This window comes from Schistocerca piceifrons, chromosome 11 (assembly GCF_021461385.2).
Source record: "Schistocerca piceifrons isolate TAMUIC-IGC-003096 chromosome 11, iqSchPice1.1, whole genome shotgun sequence".
NCBI lineage: Eukaryota > Metazoa > Arthropoda > Insecta > Orthoptera > Acrididae > Schistocerca > Schistocerca piceifrons.
Window position 1 is genome coordinate 166,446,548 of NC_060148.1, and position 22,228 is coordinate 166,468,775.

The following is a 22,228-nucleotide window of genomic DNA, read 5'->3' on the forward strand; positions in this document are numbered from 1 at the left end:
AGGTGGAAGATAGGGTGATAAGCAAGACAGAGGAAATGCCATGCTGGATTTAATAAGAGTAGGAAGCTAAGTGCATTATATGTGGTAAAGGGGGTGAGGGTGGTGGGAACTCAGGTCAGAAAATAAAAGATATGGAAAACTAAAATGTAGTGAAGAAAGGAATATTTACTATGAAGAAATGTTGATAGCAAAGAAGCCAACGTAAATTAATGACAGGTGGGTGATGAGATCCAGGGATGTATTGTAATGTCAGTTCCAAAATACAGAGTTGTGAGAAGCTAGTGTCTGGCAGAAGAATCCAGGTGGCACATGTGGTGAAAGAGGCACTGAGGTCACAACTATCATGTTGTAGAGCACGCTCTGCAATTGTATATTGTGTGTTGCCCATGTACACCCTCTGTCTATGTCCAATCATATTGTATAATGTTGGTTACAGTCACACAAACAGTATTTTTATAATCGCTGGTATATGACATGTTGTTTCACACGTGGCTCTGCCTCTGATAATGTGTGTTTTGCCATTTACAGGGCTAGCATAGATGGTGGTTGGAGGGTGCATAGGGCAAATCTTGCAGTGGAGACAGTCATAGGGGTAGGTGCCATATGGCATGGAAATGGGTGACGAAGGAGCCATAGGGTCTGACTAGGATATTGCTGAAATTGGGCGCAGGGGATGGATGGCAAGGGAAAGCTATTCTAGGTGTGATGGGCAAAATGTTAGGTAGAATGGACTTGATTTCAGGGCATGATTCTCCAGTTACATTATATTTTAAACAATAAGTGAACAAACATTGCATGGGACTTCACATAATACACCCCACTGGAACATACCAGTGTACATGGAGGACACCGTAATAGTTATTGCATAATGATTCTAAATGGAATGTTTCTAGCCGTCTTCTAGGTACAGTATATACCAAAACAAGAACCTGTGTGAGATAATAATCAATAGTGTTTAAGACGTACCAAAAACCAAAAAGGAGTACCAATAATTTAACACCAATACCGCAGCCAAGTGTTTCAGAATTTCCTTTTTTCTGATGAGCTGTAACAGTCTACTGAAAAGAGTGGATGTTGACTTTGAGGTCATCCATATTTTTAGAAAAACACAGAAGTGACTAAACACAGTTGTATACTGTTTTTCTGATAGTAATCCAACTGACAAAATCTATGGCTAAAATTATTTGTTTGTGAAGTTTATTTATAGGCATTGTTTCAAAATGTAACTACAAAAGACATCATAACTTGGTCATTCAATAAGTAAAATCACAAGTGAAGCACATACAATCAATTAATTAACCATTGCAAAAATATATGCATACAATAACTAGTTAAAAATTGCCTTTTCTCCGAAACTATCAGTTAAATTCATCTCTTTGAGAACTACAATACTTGCAATAGAAATTGCTATAGTTACATTTGAAAAAGCAACATTAATGACAATATTTCTGTAATTAACACATTATGAAGAAACACTGTGTTGCTTAGTGATGACTTTCTTGTGATTCATATTAATGCAAACAGTTTAAGATGAACAGTTTAGTTGAACAATCATTTACTTGTGTACTATTTCACTGTTACCACACATTTGTTAACACATTTCTTTTGTGTGAGTCATGCACAGAGTAAGTTGTAGGAGTTCAGATTGCTTAACAGTAGTATATGAAGATGACAAGAAAAAATAGAAATGTGATACTCTGAAGTGCTATTGTAAAGTGTCATACATATTGTTAACGTGATAAATGTTAAGGCACATGAAATAATTCTGCAGGCTTATTGCATCACTATTCAGAATTTGTTATTTTGGTTTTTTCCTATTTATTTTCACATCGCTGGCCTATTAGGTTTATCTAGTGCTTTGGAAAGGGACAGACTGTCTTGAGTAGATGTAGGAATATGATGATAGCATATGTTTACACCTCAGAGAATAAAATAGATGGAGCCTGTAATAAGTCAGTGACTGGAATGTATACAACATATAACTAAGGGCAATGGAAGTAAGTGCAATTCAGAGATGAAGATGTTGCCATAGAAGAGGCAAGCCAAATCAAACCAGTTAGAAGAATTATGACAAAAAGGTATACTGAGCAGAAGTAAGATATCATTCTATTACTAACCATGCAAATGTGGTAATCTTCGAAACACTGCGTGAAAATTCACTGCTGATATCTCCGGAAAACTGAATGTTTCTTATACTATAATGCCGGAGTAGATTTCTTGAACATCTAAAAATTTATGATATTACAATGCCTTCTGATACGTCTTCCATTATACAGCAGATGGTTATCCATATTTGCAACGGTGAATGCATTTCATGTATGTCAACATTTTTCACATTTTGCACATTTTATATACCAGTTTCATTGTGAATGCACTGTTACACAAATAATTTACTAATCAGTTTACAGTTTCATTAATTAATACATATTTTCAGAGAAAATGTACAAATTACATTACATACACTTTTCAAGAAGCCACTCATATACTTTTGGGGGACATAGAAATGTGGCCAAACATTCAAAAGTAATGCAACTATTAACAGCTTTTAATAATACTCTATGCCAATAATGAGTGGCACAATACAGGATAATGAACACTGAAAATATTTATAAGCATTGACTCACTGTATCTCCAAAGTCAAGACATGCCATGGGGCAAATAAAGGAATCTTTGTTACTATAGACATAAATTTATTTCCATTTCATCAGTATACATTTTACTTAAAGTGTACTGAAACAGTTAAACAAAAACACTTGTTCATTTTATGCTCAAACTTTATGAAATAATAAATAATTACAGATCTCCCTTATCAACAACAACAACAACAACAACAACAACTATTTATAGCAACCTGCCTTGACAATTTGGCTCACCACATTTACAAATGATCTTTCTGTCTGGAACACTGTCCACATCATAACCATAGTTCCATGTCAGCTCTGTACTGGCTGGCACAAATGAATTGGTGAAGAAAGCCACCCATGGTAGTCGGAGATCATGTGTATCCACAAAGACATTCTGGGTAAACATGTTTGGATTACACGAATGCTGCAACATGGATAATACACAGAGCCTTATTGAAAATGATTCACTTATGAAAAACTTCAAAATTAATATTAATAGCATGATTATTACATTCAGCAAGAAGATAATGAACATCGGAAGCAGATACACATACAAATAATGGTGGTAGATTATCTTATGTTTTCATGGCAACACACTTACTAGCCCTTAGTGGCTTACTTCATACCTTTGTCTATGCAAACAGAAATACGGAACAAAATTGCTCTTCACTAAACTTCCATGCCAAACACAAACCCTATAACATGCAACTTCATTTTACACATTCCTGTAAATTTTTACTCATTACTTATTTTTCTGAGGATACCCATCCTGCCATTACCTTTAATATTCATGTAAGAATAAATACACACAGTAAGAATAAAACTTGGACAATGTCTCATTGGCATCTCATAAAGCAGTCTTTCAGTCTTGTTTATAAAACTGTAACAGTAATTACTGTTATGTGTTCTCTCACGTTTAGGCTAAAATCAATACAAAAGTTATAACACAGAATATATTAAAATTCAGTAGTTTGTTACATGTTATCAAATTCTATACATGGCAATGCATCATTCAACTTTCTCAGAGATCCGCAATTAGTGGTTGTAACTGATGAGAAGAAAAGTTGACTACTTACATTGATAAATTGACTACTTACATTGATAAAACGACCTAAATTTCCACAGGTTTTAGCATCCAGGATATATCTTCCATTTCGGCCAAACAGAACTCTTGCAGACGGTGCCACAATTCTATACCTCTTGCCAGTTAACTTCCGAGAAATTGTGATTTGTTCTCTGTGTTTTGCTAATGAAGAACATATTATATTGCGATATTATAGCAAAAAAAGTAAGCTATGTCTTTCAACTAATTACATTCTAAAAATATCAACAATTAACATTATTAACACAGCAATATATTTTAGCTATGTTTTCTGCAGTATTCAAGCATGAAAGAGCTGTAGATCAAGTGTGTTCTACAAACAGAGATAATTTCTTAGAGACTGTTCACTTTTTAGATATTGGTGGACATTTTATGAGAACTAACTATGAAGCGAAATCCTTAGTAAGTACAGTTTTTATATATTACACTTGCATTGAAGGGGAGGCAAAAAACTGATTCTGATTACACAGTTCATAGAAAGAAATGAAGAGTTATATAGTATTTGCAGAAAACAATTTTGTTACATACTGCAGTAATCAACAATCTGAGAACAGCAGCAGCATCATCATGAACAGTACAGAAAAATACCACATGGAAGTTTAAAATATGTCTGGTAAGGTAAACCAAGTAATCAAATAATCTTTTAAGGAGAAACAACAGAAAAAACAAAACATGCAAAAAATATAACCCCCTCAGGAAGCAGTAATTGTTACATTGCACAAGTTAATAGACAGCCTCTAGAATTCATTTATCAAAACATCAAGTACACGAGAGGAAGGGGGGATGGGTCAGGAATGGATTCATGTAGATGCTATTCAAATATACTGGGTGATTATAATGAAACTTTCCCTACTTAACACATTGTAACACAGAAACTAATTACTGTACAAGGACCAAACTTAGTAGCATTAATGTCAAGGACATGGGAAAGAGAGATAATGCAGAACCAATTCAAGTGAAACACTTTTAATGTGCTGCTGTGGTACATCATACCATTACATGGCAATACCATCAGTGCACAAAAGGGACTCAATATGGCACCCATCAGTGTCCAGAAGAGTCTGAAGTGCAGCATTGCATTCTGCACAGCAGAACAATGCATGTAGGTATAGGTATGATGGCTACGTCTCTTGATATGCTGTGCTTCAGGTCTGCACATGTGTGAATATTACCCTGGTAAAGCCTGTCTTTCAGGTAGACCTACAAACAGAAATCACAGAGAGTAAGATTAGGTGATCGTGCCGTCCAAGCATTTGGAAATGATCAGCTGATAATTTGATCATTTCCATACATGTTTCAGAGAAAAAGGTGAACTTCTTGAGTGATGTGTGGTGGGGCCCCCATCTTACATGAAAACTATCGAGTTCAATGTGTCTGTCTTCTGTAGGGTGGGTATGACATTCTGGTGAAGCATATGGCTGTAATGCTGACCAGTCACACTGCACATCTCTCATCCTTGAGTGTCAACTTATTCAAAAAAGAATGGGTCAATGATGAATGTAGCTGTGAAGCCACATCATATGGTGACACAGTCACCATACAGAGAAACTTCATGCACAGTGACTCCACATTCAGCAATTCTGTGAGTTCACCTCACCCACCAGAGAAAAATGAGCTTCGTCTGTCCATAGGATGGTCAACTTCAATTCTTGTGAGAAAGTGGAGAGTGAAGTAAACATGTCTTTGTACATCCTGTGGTGCAAACTGCTGTAGGATATGGATATTATACAGATACCATTTGAGAATGGTTCGAAGCACCTTCTGTACAGTGGACCACAGGATGTTCAGCTGTCGTGACACAGTAGGTGCACTACCCGACAATCATGAATTCTGTGCAGTGTTGTCTGCCATAGCAACAGTGACTTCATCAACCACCTGTGGCACGACCAGTCACTGTGCTCTCCCTGGAGCAACACCCAGTTCTCCAGTTGATTGAAACTACTTCATCATGCTCTGCACAGCAGGTAGAGAAAGAGGACTCTTCTGTAATCCTTTCAGCCAGCGATGTTCTCGAAGTGCAGCAGAAGCATTACTGTTGGTTCGATAGTAGAGCTTCACTAACAACACCCTGCTCCTTTTGTCCAAGCTCATGTTGACACATCAAGAAGTGCACATCGTGACCATAGTTGGAACTGGACAGTGGGACTGTAACACACAGAAATCATGCACCCCACACTCCAATCATTAATGCTAACTAGTTTGGTACTTGTACAGTAATTAGTTTCTGTGTTATAATGTGTAAAACAGGAATGAATATATTCGCTAGGAGTGTAGCATTGCAAAGAACTGAAGTGTGAACAATAGACAACTCAGACAAAAACAGAAAAGATGATTTTGAAATGTAGTGCTACAGAATACTGTTGAAGATTAGGTGGGAAGACTGAATAACAAATGAAGTGTTACTGAATCAAATTTAGGAAAAAGAAATTTATGGCAAAAGCTGACTAAAAGAAATGATTCATTTGGCAGTACCTTGTGAGGCATCAAGGAATTGTAAATTTTTTGGCGGTTTGTGTGTGTATGTGTGTGTGTATGAGCAGAGTTTGTAATTATTTACAAGTATACACACTGTTGAGTGCTCTATGTAAGGTTTCCATGGAATTTTATTTGTTGATTATTTTTCTAACTGCAAGTAGGTTTTTAATGTGTTTGATTTACAAGTCACACACACACAGCTTAATATATTTTCTTCAATGAAACTCAGTTAATAGGGAAGGCACTGGAGGAAGTGGAAATGGTGAAATATGAGCTTTAGATGGTGCTCTAGTACCGGTCTCTGCCATGTTACACACACTACAACAATCATACACCAGACAATGCATGATGAAGCTCTAGGGTATAGCACTAAATTAGAGTGATAATGAAAGTTCTTGTGTGAATATGAACTATTGAAGTTATCTATATAATGCTAGTCTGCCATGGACAAAAATGTTTATGATTTATACAATGTGGTGACAACAAACATGAGAATGAAGAAAACCTGGACAGGATAACAGAAATTTTTAAAAATTCATGAGTATATATTCTTTTGACACTGCTGGTAAAACTGCAGTGCAGATGACAGATGCACCTATTCAGTGGTATGTTAGCTTGGGCCTGCAATATCCAATTTTGAGAGGTGATTTGCGGAAGGAAAACCTTTACAGTGGCACTAGACTATTATGTCGGAACACATGGGGTTGCCCTACAGCAGCTGCAAGTAATGTGAAAATGACTGTTTTATAGGTGATGAACAACAATTAAATTTAATGACAATGTTGTGACCAATAATTCACAAGTTTCACGCACTTTTAACAATGACTTTTTAAATGAAGCAGCAAATATAGGATTAAATGGTTCAGTTGAAGAAACAAGAGAATATACTTAAAAGTCATTTTAAACTACTAGAAGTAGTACCAACACCCTTCACTGAAATTAATACAGTTATCAAAACTATAAAACATGAAGACAATGTGAGGTTTATGGAACTTCAAAAAGAATTCTGAAAAGTTGTTGCAACTCAGTCCATCCTGTACCTCAGGCATAGGTGACCTATAGAAGTGATATAATTAAATTTTTCTCAAGACATTTGAGACTCATCCTAGTCTACAATAATGATGGAAGATGAAGAAATCAATTAAAATTTGTGCCGTGGCCAAGACTTGAATCTGGACCTCTTTGCTTTCTAGGCAGGAATGCTAGCCATTACAACACCACATCTTCAGCTTATTTATTCAGCTTGTGTCACTATAGGAGATAAAGATGAGGCTCAAATGACTTAAGGAAAATTTCATTATATCAGATCTATAGATCAACTATGCCTGAGGTACAGGCAGGATTTTCCCATTACCCAATGCTGGGGTGATATTCAAATCTAAGAAGGGAAAATAAGCTGGATATGTGAATTGAAATCTGTATTATGGAGGGCATTGGGCTAGTGTAATCCATGCAGTAATTTTAGCTATAGTGTTGTGATGGTATAATTGCTAACATTCCTGCGTAGTAAGGAAGGAGACCTGCTTTCAAGTCCTGGCCACGGCAAAATTTTAATTCATTTCTTAAGCTTCCATCATTATCATATGCAAAGATGAGACTCAAATGTCTCAAAAATAATTTAATTATATCAGATGAATAAATATATTTTCACATATGTGCAGAGAAACAATACATACTAAATATCAATTGGGCCAAATGCTATGGGCCTTATAAGCTATTCACACAAGCATGGGTAGATGGTTTATGTGCATAGTCCATGGAGCTCTGTAGTTTCAAAGGATGTAATTGCCTGTATGCTGATTGCTGTATTGTTGGTATTCATATTAGTTTGTTGTGTGGTATTTACTAGCTAATTGTAACTCCATTAAATGTAACTATGATGGGGGCTACAAGCTCTACGAGATTAAAAAAAATCTCGATATTTTTCCAACCAGAAAGAAAGCAAGGCCAATGAAACCATAGCAAGGAAGAAGAAAATGGGAAATACACATTATATAGTTGAGAGAGAGAGATCTGCTGTTAGTAAGTTTACTTGCGCTGACCAGTAAATTGCCTAAGACTACACACAACCCACTCCAAGAGCTATCAGCCATTAAACTAAAGTTGAGTCAGCGTAAATTGATCCCTGACAGTTTCAGTGGGCTGGACATGGCAGCTTTGTGCACCTAACTAAACCAATACTGTAATGCAATTTTGTACCTGTCTCTATGGCAGTGCCATACAGTTGTCACAGCTTTATAGATTACTCTTCTTCTTGTCAGCAGCCACTTGTGCTTTGCTTCTGAAAGATGGCAACAGCACTGTGAGCTGTCAGAGACCTTCGCCATCTTAACTTTACATCAAAATCACAAAGAGAATACCTTAGCTCTGACTTACACATCAGTTATTTGAACACAGCTTTCAAGAAAAAACATACAAGTTCTCTTTTGGCCTTCAAATATTACTACACTGTATTTAAGAATGATTTTCTGAACTTGTCCTTCAAGAAACATAGAATGAGCATGTGTAAGCTATTTGATTGTTTCTAGTGATAAATTATACTTCAGATCACAATGAGTTCAGAAGCTAAAAGAAACCTGGAACTGCACCTATGCAAACACGAATGAAGAAGAGAAGTGATGCTTCCCAATAACTAGGTAGTGATGTATGCTGTATCTCTATTGACTTAGAGCAAGTACCATATGTGCCTACTCTAGCACACAGTGAGAAGTTTCACAGAAGACAGATTTCTTGCCTCCACTTCTATAGTAACATAACTGATATCAGGCACTCACAAATGTATATATGGGGGGAGTCTGTCACTGAAAGAGGAGGCAATGAAACAGTCTCTTGCCTTTTATCTGTATTGAATGTTGGAGTCACTACAAGGAAGCAATTGACTATCTGGAGTGTTGAGTGGATGGGTCAGAATAGTAAGTAGAATGCTAGTATAGTCTGTAAACTCAAGAGCGAGCAGCGCTTTTCTACATCTACATCTACATCTACATTTATACTCCGCAAGCCACCCAACGGTGTGTGGTGGAGGGCACTTTACGTGCCACTGTCATTACCTCCCTTTCCTGTTCCAGTCGCGTATGGTTCGCAGGAAGAACGACTGTCTGAAAGCCTCCGTGCGCGCTCTAATCTCTCTAATTTTACATTCATGATCTCCTCGGGAGGTATAAGTAGGGGGAAGCAATATATTCGATACCTCATCCAGAAACACACCCTCTCGAAACCTGGACAGCAAGCTACACCGCGATGCAGAGCGACTGTCTTGCAGAGTCTGCCACTTGAGTTTATTAAACATCTCCGTAACGCTATCACGGTTACCAAATAACCCTGTGACGAAACGCGCCACTCTTCTCTGGATCTTCTCTATCTCCTCCGTCAAGCCGATCTGGTACGGATCCCACACTGATAAGCAATACTCAAGTATAGGTCGAACGAGTGTTTTGTAAGCCACCTCCTTTGTTGATGGACTACATTTTCTAAGCACTCTCCCAATGAATCTCAACCTGGTACCCGCCTTACCAACAATTAATTTTATATGATCATTCCACTTCAAATCGTTCCGCACGCATACTCCCAGATATTTTACAGAAGTAACTGCTACCAGTGTTTGTTCCGCTATCATATAATCATACAATAAAGGATCCTTCTTTCTATGTATTCGCAATACATTACATTTGTCTATGTTAAGGGACAGTTGCCACTCCCTGCACCAAGTGCCTATCCGCTGCAGATCTTCCTGCATTTCGCTACAATTTTCTAATGCTGCAACTTCTCTGTATACTACAGCATCATCCGCGAAAAGCCGCATGGAACTTCCGACACTATCTACTAGGTCATTTATATATATTGTGAAAAGCAATGGTCCCATAACACTCCCCTGTGGCACGCCAGATGTTACTTTAACGTCTGTAGACGTCTATCCATTGATAACAACATGCTGTGTTCTGTTTGCTAAAAACTCTTCAATCCAGCCACACAGCTGGTCTGATATTCCGTAGGCTCTTACTTTGTTTATCAGGCGACAGTGCGGAACTGTATCGAACGCCTTCCGGAAGTCAAGAAAAATAGCATCTACCTGGGAGCCTGTACCTATATTTTCTGGGTCTCATGAACAAATAAAGCGAGTTGGGTCTCACACGATCGCTGTTTCCGGAATCCATGTTGATTCCTACATAGTAGATTCTGGATTTCCAAAAACGACATGATACTCGAGCAAAAAACATGTTCTAAAATTCTACAACAGATCGACATCAGAGATATAGGTCTATAGTTTTGCGCATCTGCTCGACGACCCTTCTTGAAGACTGGGACTACCTGTGCTCTTTTCCAATCATTTGGAACCCTCCGTTCCTCTAGAGACTTGCGGTACACGGCTGTTAGAAGGGGGGCAAGTTCTTTCGCGTACTCTGTGTAGAATCGAATTGGTATCCCGTCAGGTCCAGTGGACTTTCCTCTGTTGAATGATTCCAGTTGCTTTTCTATTCCTTGGAAACTTATTTCGATGTCAGCCATTTTTTCGTTTGTGCGAGGATTTAGAGAAGGAACTGCAGTGCGGTCTTCCTCTGTGAAACAGCTTTGGAAAAAGGTGTTTAGTATTTCAGCTTTACGCGTGTCATCCTCTGTTTCAATGCCATCATCATCCCGGAGTGTCTGGATATGCTGTTTCGAGCCACTTACTGATTTAACGTAAGACCAGAACTTCCTAGGATTTTCTGTCAAGTCGGTACATAGAATTTTACTTTCGAATTCACTGAACGCTTCACGCATAGCCCTCCTTACGCTAACTTTGACATCGTTTAGCTTCTGTTTGTCTGAGAGGTTTTGGCTGCGTTTAAACTTGGTGTGAAGCTCTCTTTGCTTTCGCAGTAGTTTCCTAACTTTGTTGTTGTACCACGGTGGGTTTTTCCCGTCCCTCACAGATTTACTCGGCACGTACCTGTCTAAAACGCATTTTACGATTGCCTTGAACTTTTTCCATAAACACTCAACATTGTCAGTGTCAGAACAGAAATTTTCGTTTTTATCTGTTAGGTAGTCTGAAATCTGCCTTCTATTACTCCCTTTTTTTATATTCCTATTAACTTCCATATTCAGGGATGCTGCAACGGCCTTATGATCACTGATTCCCTGTTCTGTACATACAGAGTCGAAAAGTTCGGGTCTGTTTGTTATCAGTAGGTCCAAGATGTTATCTCCACGAGTCGGTTCTCTGTTTAATTGCTCGAGGTAATTTTCGGATAGTGCACTCAGTATAATGTCACTCGATGCTCTGTCCCTACCACCCGTCCTAAACATCTGAGTGTCCCAGTCTATATCTGGTAAATTGAAATCGCCACCTAAGACTATAACATGCTGAGAAAATTTATGTGAGATGTATTGCAAATTTTCTCTCAGTTGTTCTGCCACTAATGCTGCTGAGTCGGGAGGTCGGTAAAAGGAGCCAATTATTAACCTAGCTCGGTTGTTGAGTGTAACCTCCACCCATAATAATTCACAGGAGGTGGGGGAAGTGGGCTTTCCCGGAAGAACCCTGCCACTGGCCTACAGGGCAACCCAAAATCAGTTGCCCATTACCTATCTAGCAGTGTAGTTCGGCGTGCAGTGATGTACGTCGTTTCTGTTCGTGGGATCTTAGTTGCCAATCTCAGTCAGCTGACTTTGTGTACTCACTGATATACTTCAGTATCCGGAAGTGATGGATAATCGTCCTGCATTGCAAGAAAATGTGCAGAATACGAAGGAGATATTTGCGCAGAATGAGCGTTCGATCGTCTCTAACATTATTACAGCTTGTGTTAAGGAGGCTACACAAAAAGAACTGTTGGCTAATATTACCAGTCCCAATCAAAGGGCTGCAGTTTATGCAAACATCAGCCTCACCAAAATAGGACGCATAAGGAAGGAACGCAAAAATAAGGCATATGGTTTACTGGAATCGTCGTGAAGAAAAACTAATAATTTAGGGAGGAAACCCATTGTTATAGACAGTTTCAGAAAATCGGTCATTCGATAAACGATGGAGGACTTTTACATAAACCAAAAAATAATTCCCACATTACGGAAATTACTCAGTGGCATGAAACAAAAAATACATTTTCGTTGCAGAAAGATGTTTTACACAAGACATTGTGTGAAATGGGATTTACCTGGAAATACTTTTCAGACATGTTTATGAAGACAATGACACAAGAAACAGTGCGAATCGAACTACTACAACACACGTAATTATAAATTTCTGGTTACTTTTGAAACACTCTTAGTGTTGTAAGAATTGTTAAGTTTTAATGCAGCCCTTCAAAGAAAACTTCTACCTTTTAGTAGAAACACAAAGTAAGAACAAGCCTTAAATTCTACAGACTGATTGCACTATATCTGGTTCGTCTTACGAATAGAGGAACATACATTCATATGAATTGGTATTCGGTTCTATGTTTGTAGTAGATTCCTGACTTCCATTCTTATGTTAATATTATTTACTCTATAATGTTTTATTTCGAAGAAGCTATCGTCTTTTGTTTTCCTTATACTATTAACGCATTTGTCTAAAAATAAACGCAGACAGGACGTATCTGTACATGGCGTCATCACAGATTTAAAGTGCACACCGTGGCAGGGACTGTACTACGTTGTGGAACAGCCTGTAGAAGTGCCCTGTGACGTAGCAGGGTAGGCAGAGTGGGGACTTGCGCGCTCGCTCTTCAGTTTACTGACAGACTATAATTATTCTAGTGTATGTTGTGTCTCATGAGCTGTTTTAATCTGTTCAACATTTTTTTTTTTATCACAGGTCACAGTAGTCTCTTATGTGACCAAGACTTTGGTATTATAAAGAAACATGAGAGATTACAAAGACATATCCGATGGCTTATGTGGTGTCATCACATCCACAAAACTTCCCAAGCCTTTTCAAGGAGTTAAAATGGAAGCCCATAATTACTCTAACATTAAAGTGGTAGCTGATGAACTGCTTTACTTGAAGCACACTGAGATCACTAAACTTGTGGCAATAAGGATAGAAGCTGAAAAACCTGTAGTATTATGTATCAAGAAAACATTCAGTAATCTTGAGCCATGGTCAAAGTGAACATTATGAGATGTACAAAGACTATTCAAGACACCATGGGCAGAGAGATCAAGGGAGGTATTGATGTCATCTTCAGGATAACACAAGGAAAATAGACTTACTGGCTTTGTAGATTATCTGCCAGGCAAAAACAACTTGAGTTTTATGAAAAACTTTGAACTTAATTTGGTGTATTGATTTTTGGTCTAAAATTTCATAAGACAAATATGTATTGTAACAAAAAAATAAAGTGTGTGTTATAACTGAAGATTTTATATTATTTTAAACAACATAGTTGCAAGAGATAATATATGAAACTTAGTCCTTTCAACGAAATTACTTTTAATATTGTCATAAACGAAATTGCTCGCTGGTTTTAATGACTTTTGATGATAATTTCCTTTGAATAGCTACATATTTATTTGTTTAGTTATTTGTTTTTTTGCTGTCCATATGACAAACAGTTTTCATGTACTGTCATGGATTTTAGTTCACATATACAAAGATTTAGTTAACATATGTAAGTGCACACATTTATATAAATAGTGAAGGTGAGAAAATATTAATTTTTGCTGCAAAAAACAAACTAATGCTATATACACTGTTTTACAGAGAGACATTACAACTTAAAATATAAATGCGTACATTGATATACTGTGTTGAAGATCAGATTCTATCATTTTTGTGCCACAAAAGCAAACTAACACTATGTACACTGATTTACAAAAGAATACTACAACTGGAAGTCGTCTTCTGAATTACAGCTTTTCTCTATTAATAAATGATTAAGTCTGTTGTAAAAGATGGTTCCTATTGTATGTGGGCTAGAGTCTGAAGCATTTGTTTTTTATTTGCAATTCTCTGAAAGCTTTTCCTTCCCAGTGTATTGTACCTATGTACATTACTGTTTGTAACATTATATTCTGGATTTTGTTTCATAAACATTATTGCCTGCACGATGTACATAGAGTAAATGTTTAGTATTTTATATTTTCTAAAGATTTCCCGACAAGGCTCATTCCTGTTTACCTTAGCTACCATTCTTACTGTCCTTTTCTTTTTTTCTTTTTTTTTCCATCCCGTATCTCAATACCATACTGAAGATGTGGATATATCACTCCAAAGAATATTTGTCACCAGCTATCATTGTCCAGGAAGGCTGAGACCCTTTTCAGTAGGTACACATTTGTACTGATTTTCTTACAAATGTGCTCTCTATGTTCTTCCATGACAACTATACCCAAAATTTGTGTGTGTTTGTGTAGCTAAGGAACAATGGAGGTATAATAGAGTAATATTTGTGTTCTGGTTATAGCTAAGCATAAATTGTATTGTCATGGTCTTCTCTTTAGTTATGAGTAGCTTATCTGCAGTAAGATAATCACATTTGATTTCATTACAGTTTGTAGTAGTTTGCATATTACGGCTCCAGTTGACCGATGGTCTGTCATTAGCACAGCTTATGACCTTGCACTTTCGCAGTTCAATTAAATTATTAACGTACACAGGAAACAGAATGTACTTCCTTGGGCACACCACATTGAAGTATCTCTTGGGTTGATTTGATTGCTACTAAATGTTCATTCCTTTTATATGTTACCTTGACACACTGTTTCCTGTCTTTCAGATAGGAGGTAAGTGGTTGTAAGGTTACCCCTCTCATCCCATATGCTTCTAATTTATGCAATAGAATTCTATGATGCACAGTATCAAAGGCTTTACTCATATCCAGGAAGGGCCTGTTACCTTGTCTCCTTTATGTAGCTTGTTTAGTATTTGGCTGCCAACCTGGGGAAGAATGCCAACGTGCACTCTGTATGCATAGAAGGTGGAGTCATTTCAGACATGGAAAGGGTCCTTATGGATGCCATGAAGAGCACAGGGTGCAGCCAGCTGCAGGTGGTGCCTCATGCCAGTACCAATGAGGTGTGTCACTTTGGATTGGAAGAAATTCTCTCTGACTTCTAGTGGCTAACAGAAGTGGTAAAGGCTGCCAGTCTTGCTTGCTAGATGGATGCAGAGTCAATCATTTGCAGCATAGTCAACAGGACTAATGCAGACCATGGTATGCTGCCAAGTGGAAGGTCTAAATAAGAGGCTCAGACAATTCTGCAACCAGGTAGGTTGCAGTTCCTCAACTTGCGCCATAGGGTGGTTACGTTTTGGGTTCCACTGAGTAAGTCAGGAATCCACTACACATAGAAGGCAGCTACACAGGTAGCAGGGGCTGTGTCGCATCAACTGGGCGGCTTTTTAAGTTAGAGGATCTCGGCAAAACACAAAAATGTCTTCAGTCACAAAGGGTGCAGGTCAACCATAGAAAGAATGTAGATAGAAACCATCAGTGTAACAACTGTAAATTGTCATAGCTGGGTTGGAAAAGTAAAAGAGCTCCAAGTGCTAATAAAAAATGTAAATGTCATGTAATCAGGATCCCCTGTCAGGTAGACCACCCACCGGGTGCAAGTCTTTTGATTTGACGGCATTTCGGTGACTTGTGCTTCAATGATGGTGATTAGGACAACACAACACCCAGTCCCTTGGTGGAGAAAATCACCAACCCAGCTGGGAATTGAACCCAGGCTCTTAGGATTGACATTCTGTCACACTGACCACTCATACCGGGGGTGGACCAAGTGCTAATAGAAACCACTGATGCTCAAATTGTTATAGGCACTGAAAGCTGCCTAAAGCTGGAGATAAGTTCAGCCAAAGTTTTTGCAAAGAACCTAACAGTAAGGATAGTTTGAACACAGTTGGTGGTGGTGTGTTTGTTGCTATCAGAAGTACTGTATCTTATTGCAAAATGGAAGAAGATAGTTCCTGCGAGTTAGTATGGGCAGATGTCATTCTTGGCAACCGGAATAGAATAATAATTGGATCCTTCTACCAACCTTCCAACTCAGATGATTCATTGCTGAAAGGTTCAAAGAAAACTTGAATTTCATACATGTACCTGACTCATACAGTTTTATAGTGTAACCCCCTCAAATTCTCGAAAAATAAATGAAAAATTTATTTATTTACGTATATCAAATAAATTAACAAATGATGGAGCTGATCCCCCTTGGCACAAAAAATGGTTTCAGAATACTGTTGCAAAAACAATGGCACAAGCATGCCAAATTTAAACGAACACAAAATTTCCAAGACTGGCAATCTTTTACAGAAGCTCAAAATTTAGTGTAGACATCAATGTGAGATGCTTATAATAGTTTCCATAATGAAACTTTATCTTGAAACCTGGCAGAAAACCCGAAGAGACCCTGGTGGTATGTAAAGTATATAGTGACCAGACACAGTCAGTGCCTTCATTGCACAATAGCAATGGAAATACTACCCACATCAGTGCTGCAAAAGGAGAGTTATTAAACACACCCTTTGGAAATTTCTTCACCAAAGAAGACAATGTAAATATTCCAGAATTCGAATCAAGAACAGCAGTCAACCTGAGTAACTTAGAAGCAAATATTGTCGGAGTAGTGAAGCAGTTTACGTTGGTTAATAAAAGCAAGTCTTCTGGTCCAGACTGTATACCAATTAGGTTCCTTTCAGAGTATGCTGTTGGATTAGCTCCATACTTAACAATCAAATACAACCACTTGCTCAACGAAAGATTTGTACCCATAGATTAGAAAGTTGCACAGGTCACACAAATATTCAAGAAAAGTAGCAGGAGTAATCTACTATTACAGGCTCCTATCATATGCAGCAGGATTCTGGAACATATTTTGTGTTTGAAAATTATGAATTAGCTTGAATAGAATGGTTTATTGACACACAGTCGACACAGATTTAGTAAAAACATCGTTCTTGTGAAACACAAGTAGCTCTTTACACACATGAACTGTTGAATACTATTAACAAGGGATTTCAGACTGATTCTATATTCCTAGATTTCCAAAAGGCTTTTTACACTGTATCACACATGTGGTTTGGAATGAAATTGTGTGCTTATGGAATATCATCTCAGTTATGTAACTGGATTAGTGCTTTCCCATCAGAGAGGTCACAGTTAATAGTAACTGATAGGAAGTCATCAAGTAAAACAGAAGTGATATCAAGTGTTCCCCAAGGTAGTGTTATGGGATCTGTGTCATCCCTTATATATAAAACTGATTTAGGAGACAATCTGAGCAGCCAGCTTATGTTGTTTGCAGATAATGCTGTTGTTCATCGACAAGTAATGTCATCATAAGACTGAAACAAATTGCAAAACATTTAGAAAAGATATCTGAATGGTATGAAAATTGGCAATTGACCCTAAATAATGAAAAGTGTGACGCCATCCACATGAGTGTTAAAAGGAATCAATTAAACTTTGGTTACAAGATAAATCAGTGTAATCTAAAGGCCATAAATTCAACTAAATACCTAGGAAATACAATTACAAACAATTTAAATTGGAAAGAACCCACAGAAAATGTTGTGGGGAAGGCAAACCACAGACTGCATTTTATTGGCAAAACACTTAGAAAACATAACAAATCCATTAAGAGACTGCCTACACTATGCTTGTTTGTCCTCTTCTGGAGTATTGCTCCATGGTCTGGGAACCTTCCCAGGTAGGATTAACAGAGTACATTGAGAAAGTTGAAAGATGTTTTGTATTATTGAGAAATATGGAAGAGAGTGTCACACATATGATAAAGGATTTGGAACAGACACAATTAAGGCAAAGGTATTTTTCATTGCAGTGGAATCTTTTCACAAAATTTCAATCACCAACTTTCTCCTCTGAATCCAAAAATATTTTGTTGACATTGATATACATAGGGAGAAATGAGCATCATAATAAAAGGAAGGATATAGATGTTCATTTTTCTACATGCTGTTAGAGAACAGAATAACAGAGAATTATTGTGAAGGTGGTTTGATGAACCCTATGCCAGGCACTTAAGTTTGATTTTCAGAGTATTCACATGCATGTAGATGTAGATTTCTACTGATGTTACAGTAGATCTTCCTTTCGTAAAGCCATGATTTAGATTGTTAAATATATTGTTGTTGTTGTTGTGGTCATCAGTCCTGAGACTGGTTTGATGCAGCTCTCCATGCTACTCTATCCTGTGCAAGCTTCTTCATCTCCCAGTACCTACTGCAACCTACATCCTTCTGAATCTGCTTAGTGTATTCATCTCTTGGTCTCCCTCTACGATTTTTACCCTCTACGCTGCCCTCCAATGCTAAATTTGTGATCCCTTGATGCCTCAAAACATGTCCTACCAATATATTATATTTGATGAAATGTGCCTCAAATTGATTTAAAATATTACTTTCTCTAGTAATTTCCCCAAGCTCTGAAGTTAATGATATTGGTCTATAATTTTTCATGTCAGTTTCTATTCCCTTCTTATACACCAGTAGGATTTCAGTGATTTTCCAAAAATCAGGGAATTCTCCATGACAGAGGGAGATATTTATTAGATGTTTCAGAAGCTTCACTAATCCTCATCGCATTCCTATAGCAGCTCCCAACCACAAGACATTTTAGCTTGAAGTTTTGAAATGACTCTTAGGACATCCCTCTCAGCAATGCTATGGATGAAAAAATGTATAGTGTGTCATTTACAAACAACACGCATAAAATGACTAACCAAACAGTTTTTTTGGAATAGCTAGATTTCTCATTTTTGATACCTAGCACTTTTGCTAATTCAAAGCTTCAAACATATTTTGAGAAAAAATTGTGGGGCATTATTTACTGAATGGGGCTCATACATAAGATGAGAGTTTGACAATTATATTTTGTACAGTAAGTGATCTCAGAGATCCATGTTTGATATTGCATCATGGCATTTTTGTGCAACCTAACTGCATTACGGCACCACAGAAATACATATCAAACATGGTACATGAATATAAGACTGTTTAATGTATTGGAGCTGCAGAGAAGTGGGATGGCCAAGTGAATACATTGCGTTGATTTATATCATAGCCACTCACCAAATTACTTGCATATTGGAGAGCAATCAGTGTTAAAATAAGATGGATCTGTGTAGAATATAATGTACAGCATGATCCAATGGTCATGGAGAAAATTCAAGGTGAGAAGGTACATTAAACAGCATTACGGGGACCTTATGTCATAAGATGCTGCATATTGTGACCTTAAATGGTTGCTTTTTAAACTCAGCAAATTCCCACAGACTCTCTTTCATGTAGAGGCATTCGATAACTTGGAAAATGTGATGTCTTGTCTACTATGTGTGGAGAAACAATCAGTGGTGATGTATGCTTCTGGTGTACGAGTTTAAATTTATGTAACTGTTAACATGGCTAAAGTTCAAACCTTACTACTGTTTTGGAAAAAGACTAATATGCCCATACCATTTTCACAGACTGGAGCACCAACATGGTACACTATACATATTTCCAAGGAGCTCCAAGATACAGCAGACTCTACAGATATGGTTTCCAGCAATGGAATATACACTTCTGAGAGTTCAATTTGACTGATGATTGTGCCTTCCACACAAGGTTTACTTGGTGACCAAGTACCTACAATTAGTGGATTTGTGCATCTAGAACTGCCATCTTGTTTCCTCAACAGACTTGTAAACAATTAAATATGAATGGGAGAAACTAGATAAGTCTGTTTCAATGCGGCTCCATGTGCACGGGGCCCACAAGCTTCCGTTAGCTTGCCCTTGCACAGTCGGAGATACTATAGGCTACCCATTATGTATTACTAGCACGATGCATTCTGTGCACATGTGAGCCACTTGGCCATCCCTGCCTGAGAGTACTCAGCCAGGGCGGTGTCATCATACAGGCTGCCTGAATGCACCATCAGTTGTTTGCCCACCCGTGCTTATCTAGGCCTGCAGGCATCCGTCTGTCCATAATTGGGTACTTAAGCTGAAAGACCCTGGATTAGGATGTAACACAATCATTTTATACCCAGAGGATGCTTGTTCAACAACTGGAGGCTTTAACATAAGCCATGCTGGCTGACATGATCTACAGTACAGGGAAACATTGTATAACCTGTATTGTCATTAGGGACATGACGTGACGCACTTACATTCTTTGTGTCACTGACAGAGGGACATCATGCATGTTTAGTATTATTTATGGCCCACAGCCAATTTTTCAATATGCTTGTCAAGTTTCAAAATGTTGCCAGGTGCCTTTTAACACAAGCATTACAGCCAGGCCTCACTGTTTGCAGTTTTTTAAGATCTCTGAACTTATGGGCACAAGTGTACTATGGTTGAGCTATGGAACATCTGCTCTCATAGGGTCAAAGGGCATGGTATGAGGAAAGTACCTTGTTCACATATAAAATATCAGTAACAAAGTACTTGTGGCAAACGTCAGCACCTCACTGGTCCTGTGGTTAGCCTGCCTGTGTAAACAGTGTTGGCTTTAATTAACATGCCTACAAACTGCTGTGACTTCTCTCATGTAGTAAGCACTGACTTCTCTTGTGTAGGAATTATACAATGGAGAAGCTAGTACAGAAATGAATTAACTAAGTCATAACAAAAATATGAGCTTTTTGTTATAGTTGACACCCTTCTCTCAGGAGAGCCATTATTTTTAAAAGGAGTATTTTTATGAGTTCTATTCTGGTCATACTCTCTACACTGTAATGACTATTTAGCTAGAACATATTATGAAAACTACTAATTCTTTGCATTTTTCAAAAAGTTTGCCTTTGAAAACAAATATTCCCTCTTATTCTGCTCCTTTGTTTGTGACTCATCATGTTAAAAAATAATTTTGGCAATCATTTATCTCCAATTAAAATGATGGTGCTTTTTAATATTTTACCAATATATTTATTTTTACTCTTAAATATTGTATGACCTATATCGACCATTCCCACTATAGGTTGAAACAATCTCTGAAACTTTTTCTTGCCTGAATCAGTATTTAGTACTTAATCTTTCAATGTTTTAACTACTTTACCACAATTCTCTTTGCATAGAGCATGCTTGTTATAAAGCACTGAATGATGTGAAAAAATAATACCTTCTTTCATAACTTTTCTTGTTAGGATTTTAGAGATGTGCTTTCCAGATTCAATACTTTCATTTACTGCATTATATGCTTTTAGCTTAAGTGCTTATTATATAGTATCTGCAGAATTACTTACAGTTCTTCCTTTTGCCACAGTCCTCCTCTAATTCACTTTCATATGGATTCTCCTCATAGTTTTCCTTTACTTCTTCTGCATCTTCTATGTAATTCAAGTCTGCTTGATATTCATCGCCAGCTTCTTTTGCCAACTAGACAAACACAGCTTTTGTAAAGAAGTATACCGCAGTAACTGTACACTAAACTACGAGAACATTCTCTGTTCATTGTGGCAAAAAAACTTAACTCCCAAAGACAACACATTAGATCACTGTCACCATAGTAGAAATGGGTACAGGGCCTATTGTAACAAGAAATGAGTGCAATCTGAAAAGTTTTCAGCTTGACAGTGAGAAATGATCAAAGACAACTTTTTTCTAACATAGTACCTTTTCAGGTTAATCCATTTTGTACAAAGTTTTACCACATGTGCACATGTGTGATGAGGATACTTTGTCTATGAAATACCCACCTATGGCAGAAATAACTCTTCACTTGGGACTATATTTTTCCTGGGCACAAATTTCTGTACGTGTGTGAATAAGTTGATGTTAGAGGGTGTCAGATTTGGTAATCAGGATGAATGTTGCAATAAATTGAACTTCAAATACTTTCATAATTGCAGAGTATTACAGCACAGCCATATGAACAAAATATAAAAAGTAGCACAAATAAAACTACTCCTGAAAAAAAATTGATGTTTGACATCTAGCATTGTGTTACAAACACAAACATAAGGAAAGCAAAAGCTCACAGGAATCAATGCCATCTCTGTGTTGAGTGAACAACGAATTGTAAATACTATGCTTAGAAAATAAACTAAAGGTAGATGTAGGTGTGGATCTTGATAACCATTTCATCATCAACTATGGCCAGAAAATGGTT

The 22,228-nt window shown here is 37.5% G+C and overlaps 1 protein-coding gene across 1 annotated transcript in view; it reads right to left on the bottom strand.

Moving 5' to 3' along the window:
- Positions 1-2,761: 2,761 nt before the first annotated feature.
- LOC124720378 (histone-lysine N-methyltransferase eggless-like) overlaps positions 2,762-22,228 on the bottom strand; it is a 414,374-nt gene continuing 394,907 nt past the window's right edge. The window contains exons 21-23 of the mRNA XM_047245705.1: positions 21,363-21,495; positions 3,722-3,870; positions 2,762-3,048 (exon numbers count right to left, since the gene is read on the bottom strand). Coding sequence (XP_047101661.1) covers positions 2,842-3,048; positions 3,722-3,870; positions 21,363-21,495 — 489 coding nt within the window. The 3' untranslated portion in view covers positions 2,762-2,841. The remainder of the gene's footprint in view (positions 3,049-3,721; positions 3,871-21,362; positions 21,496-22,228) is intronic.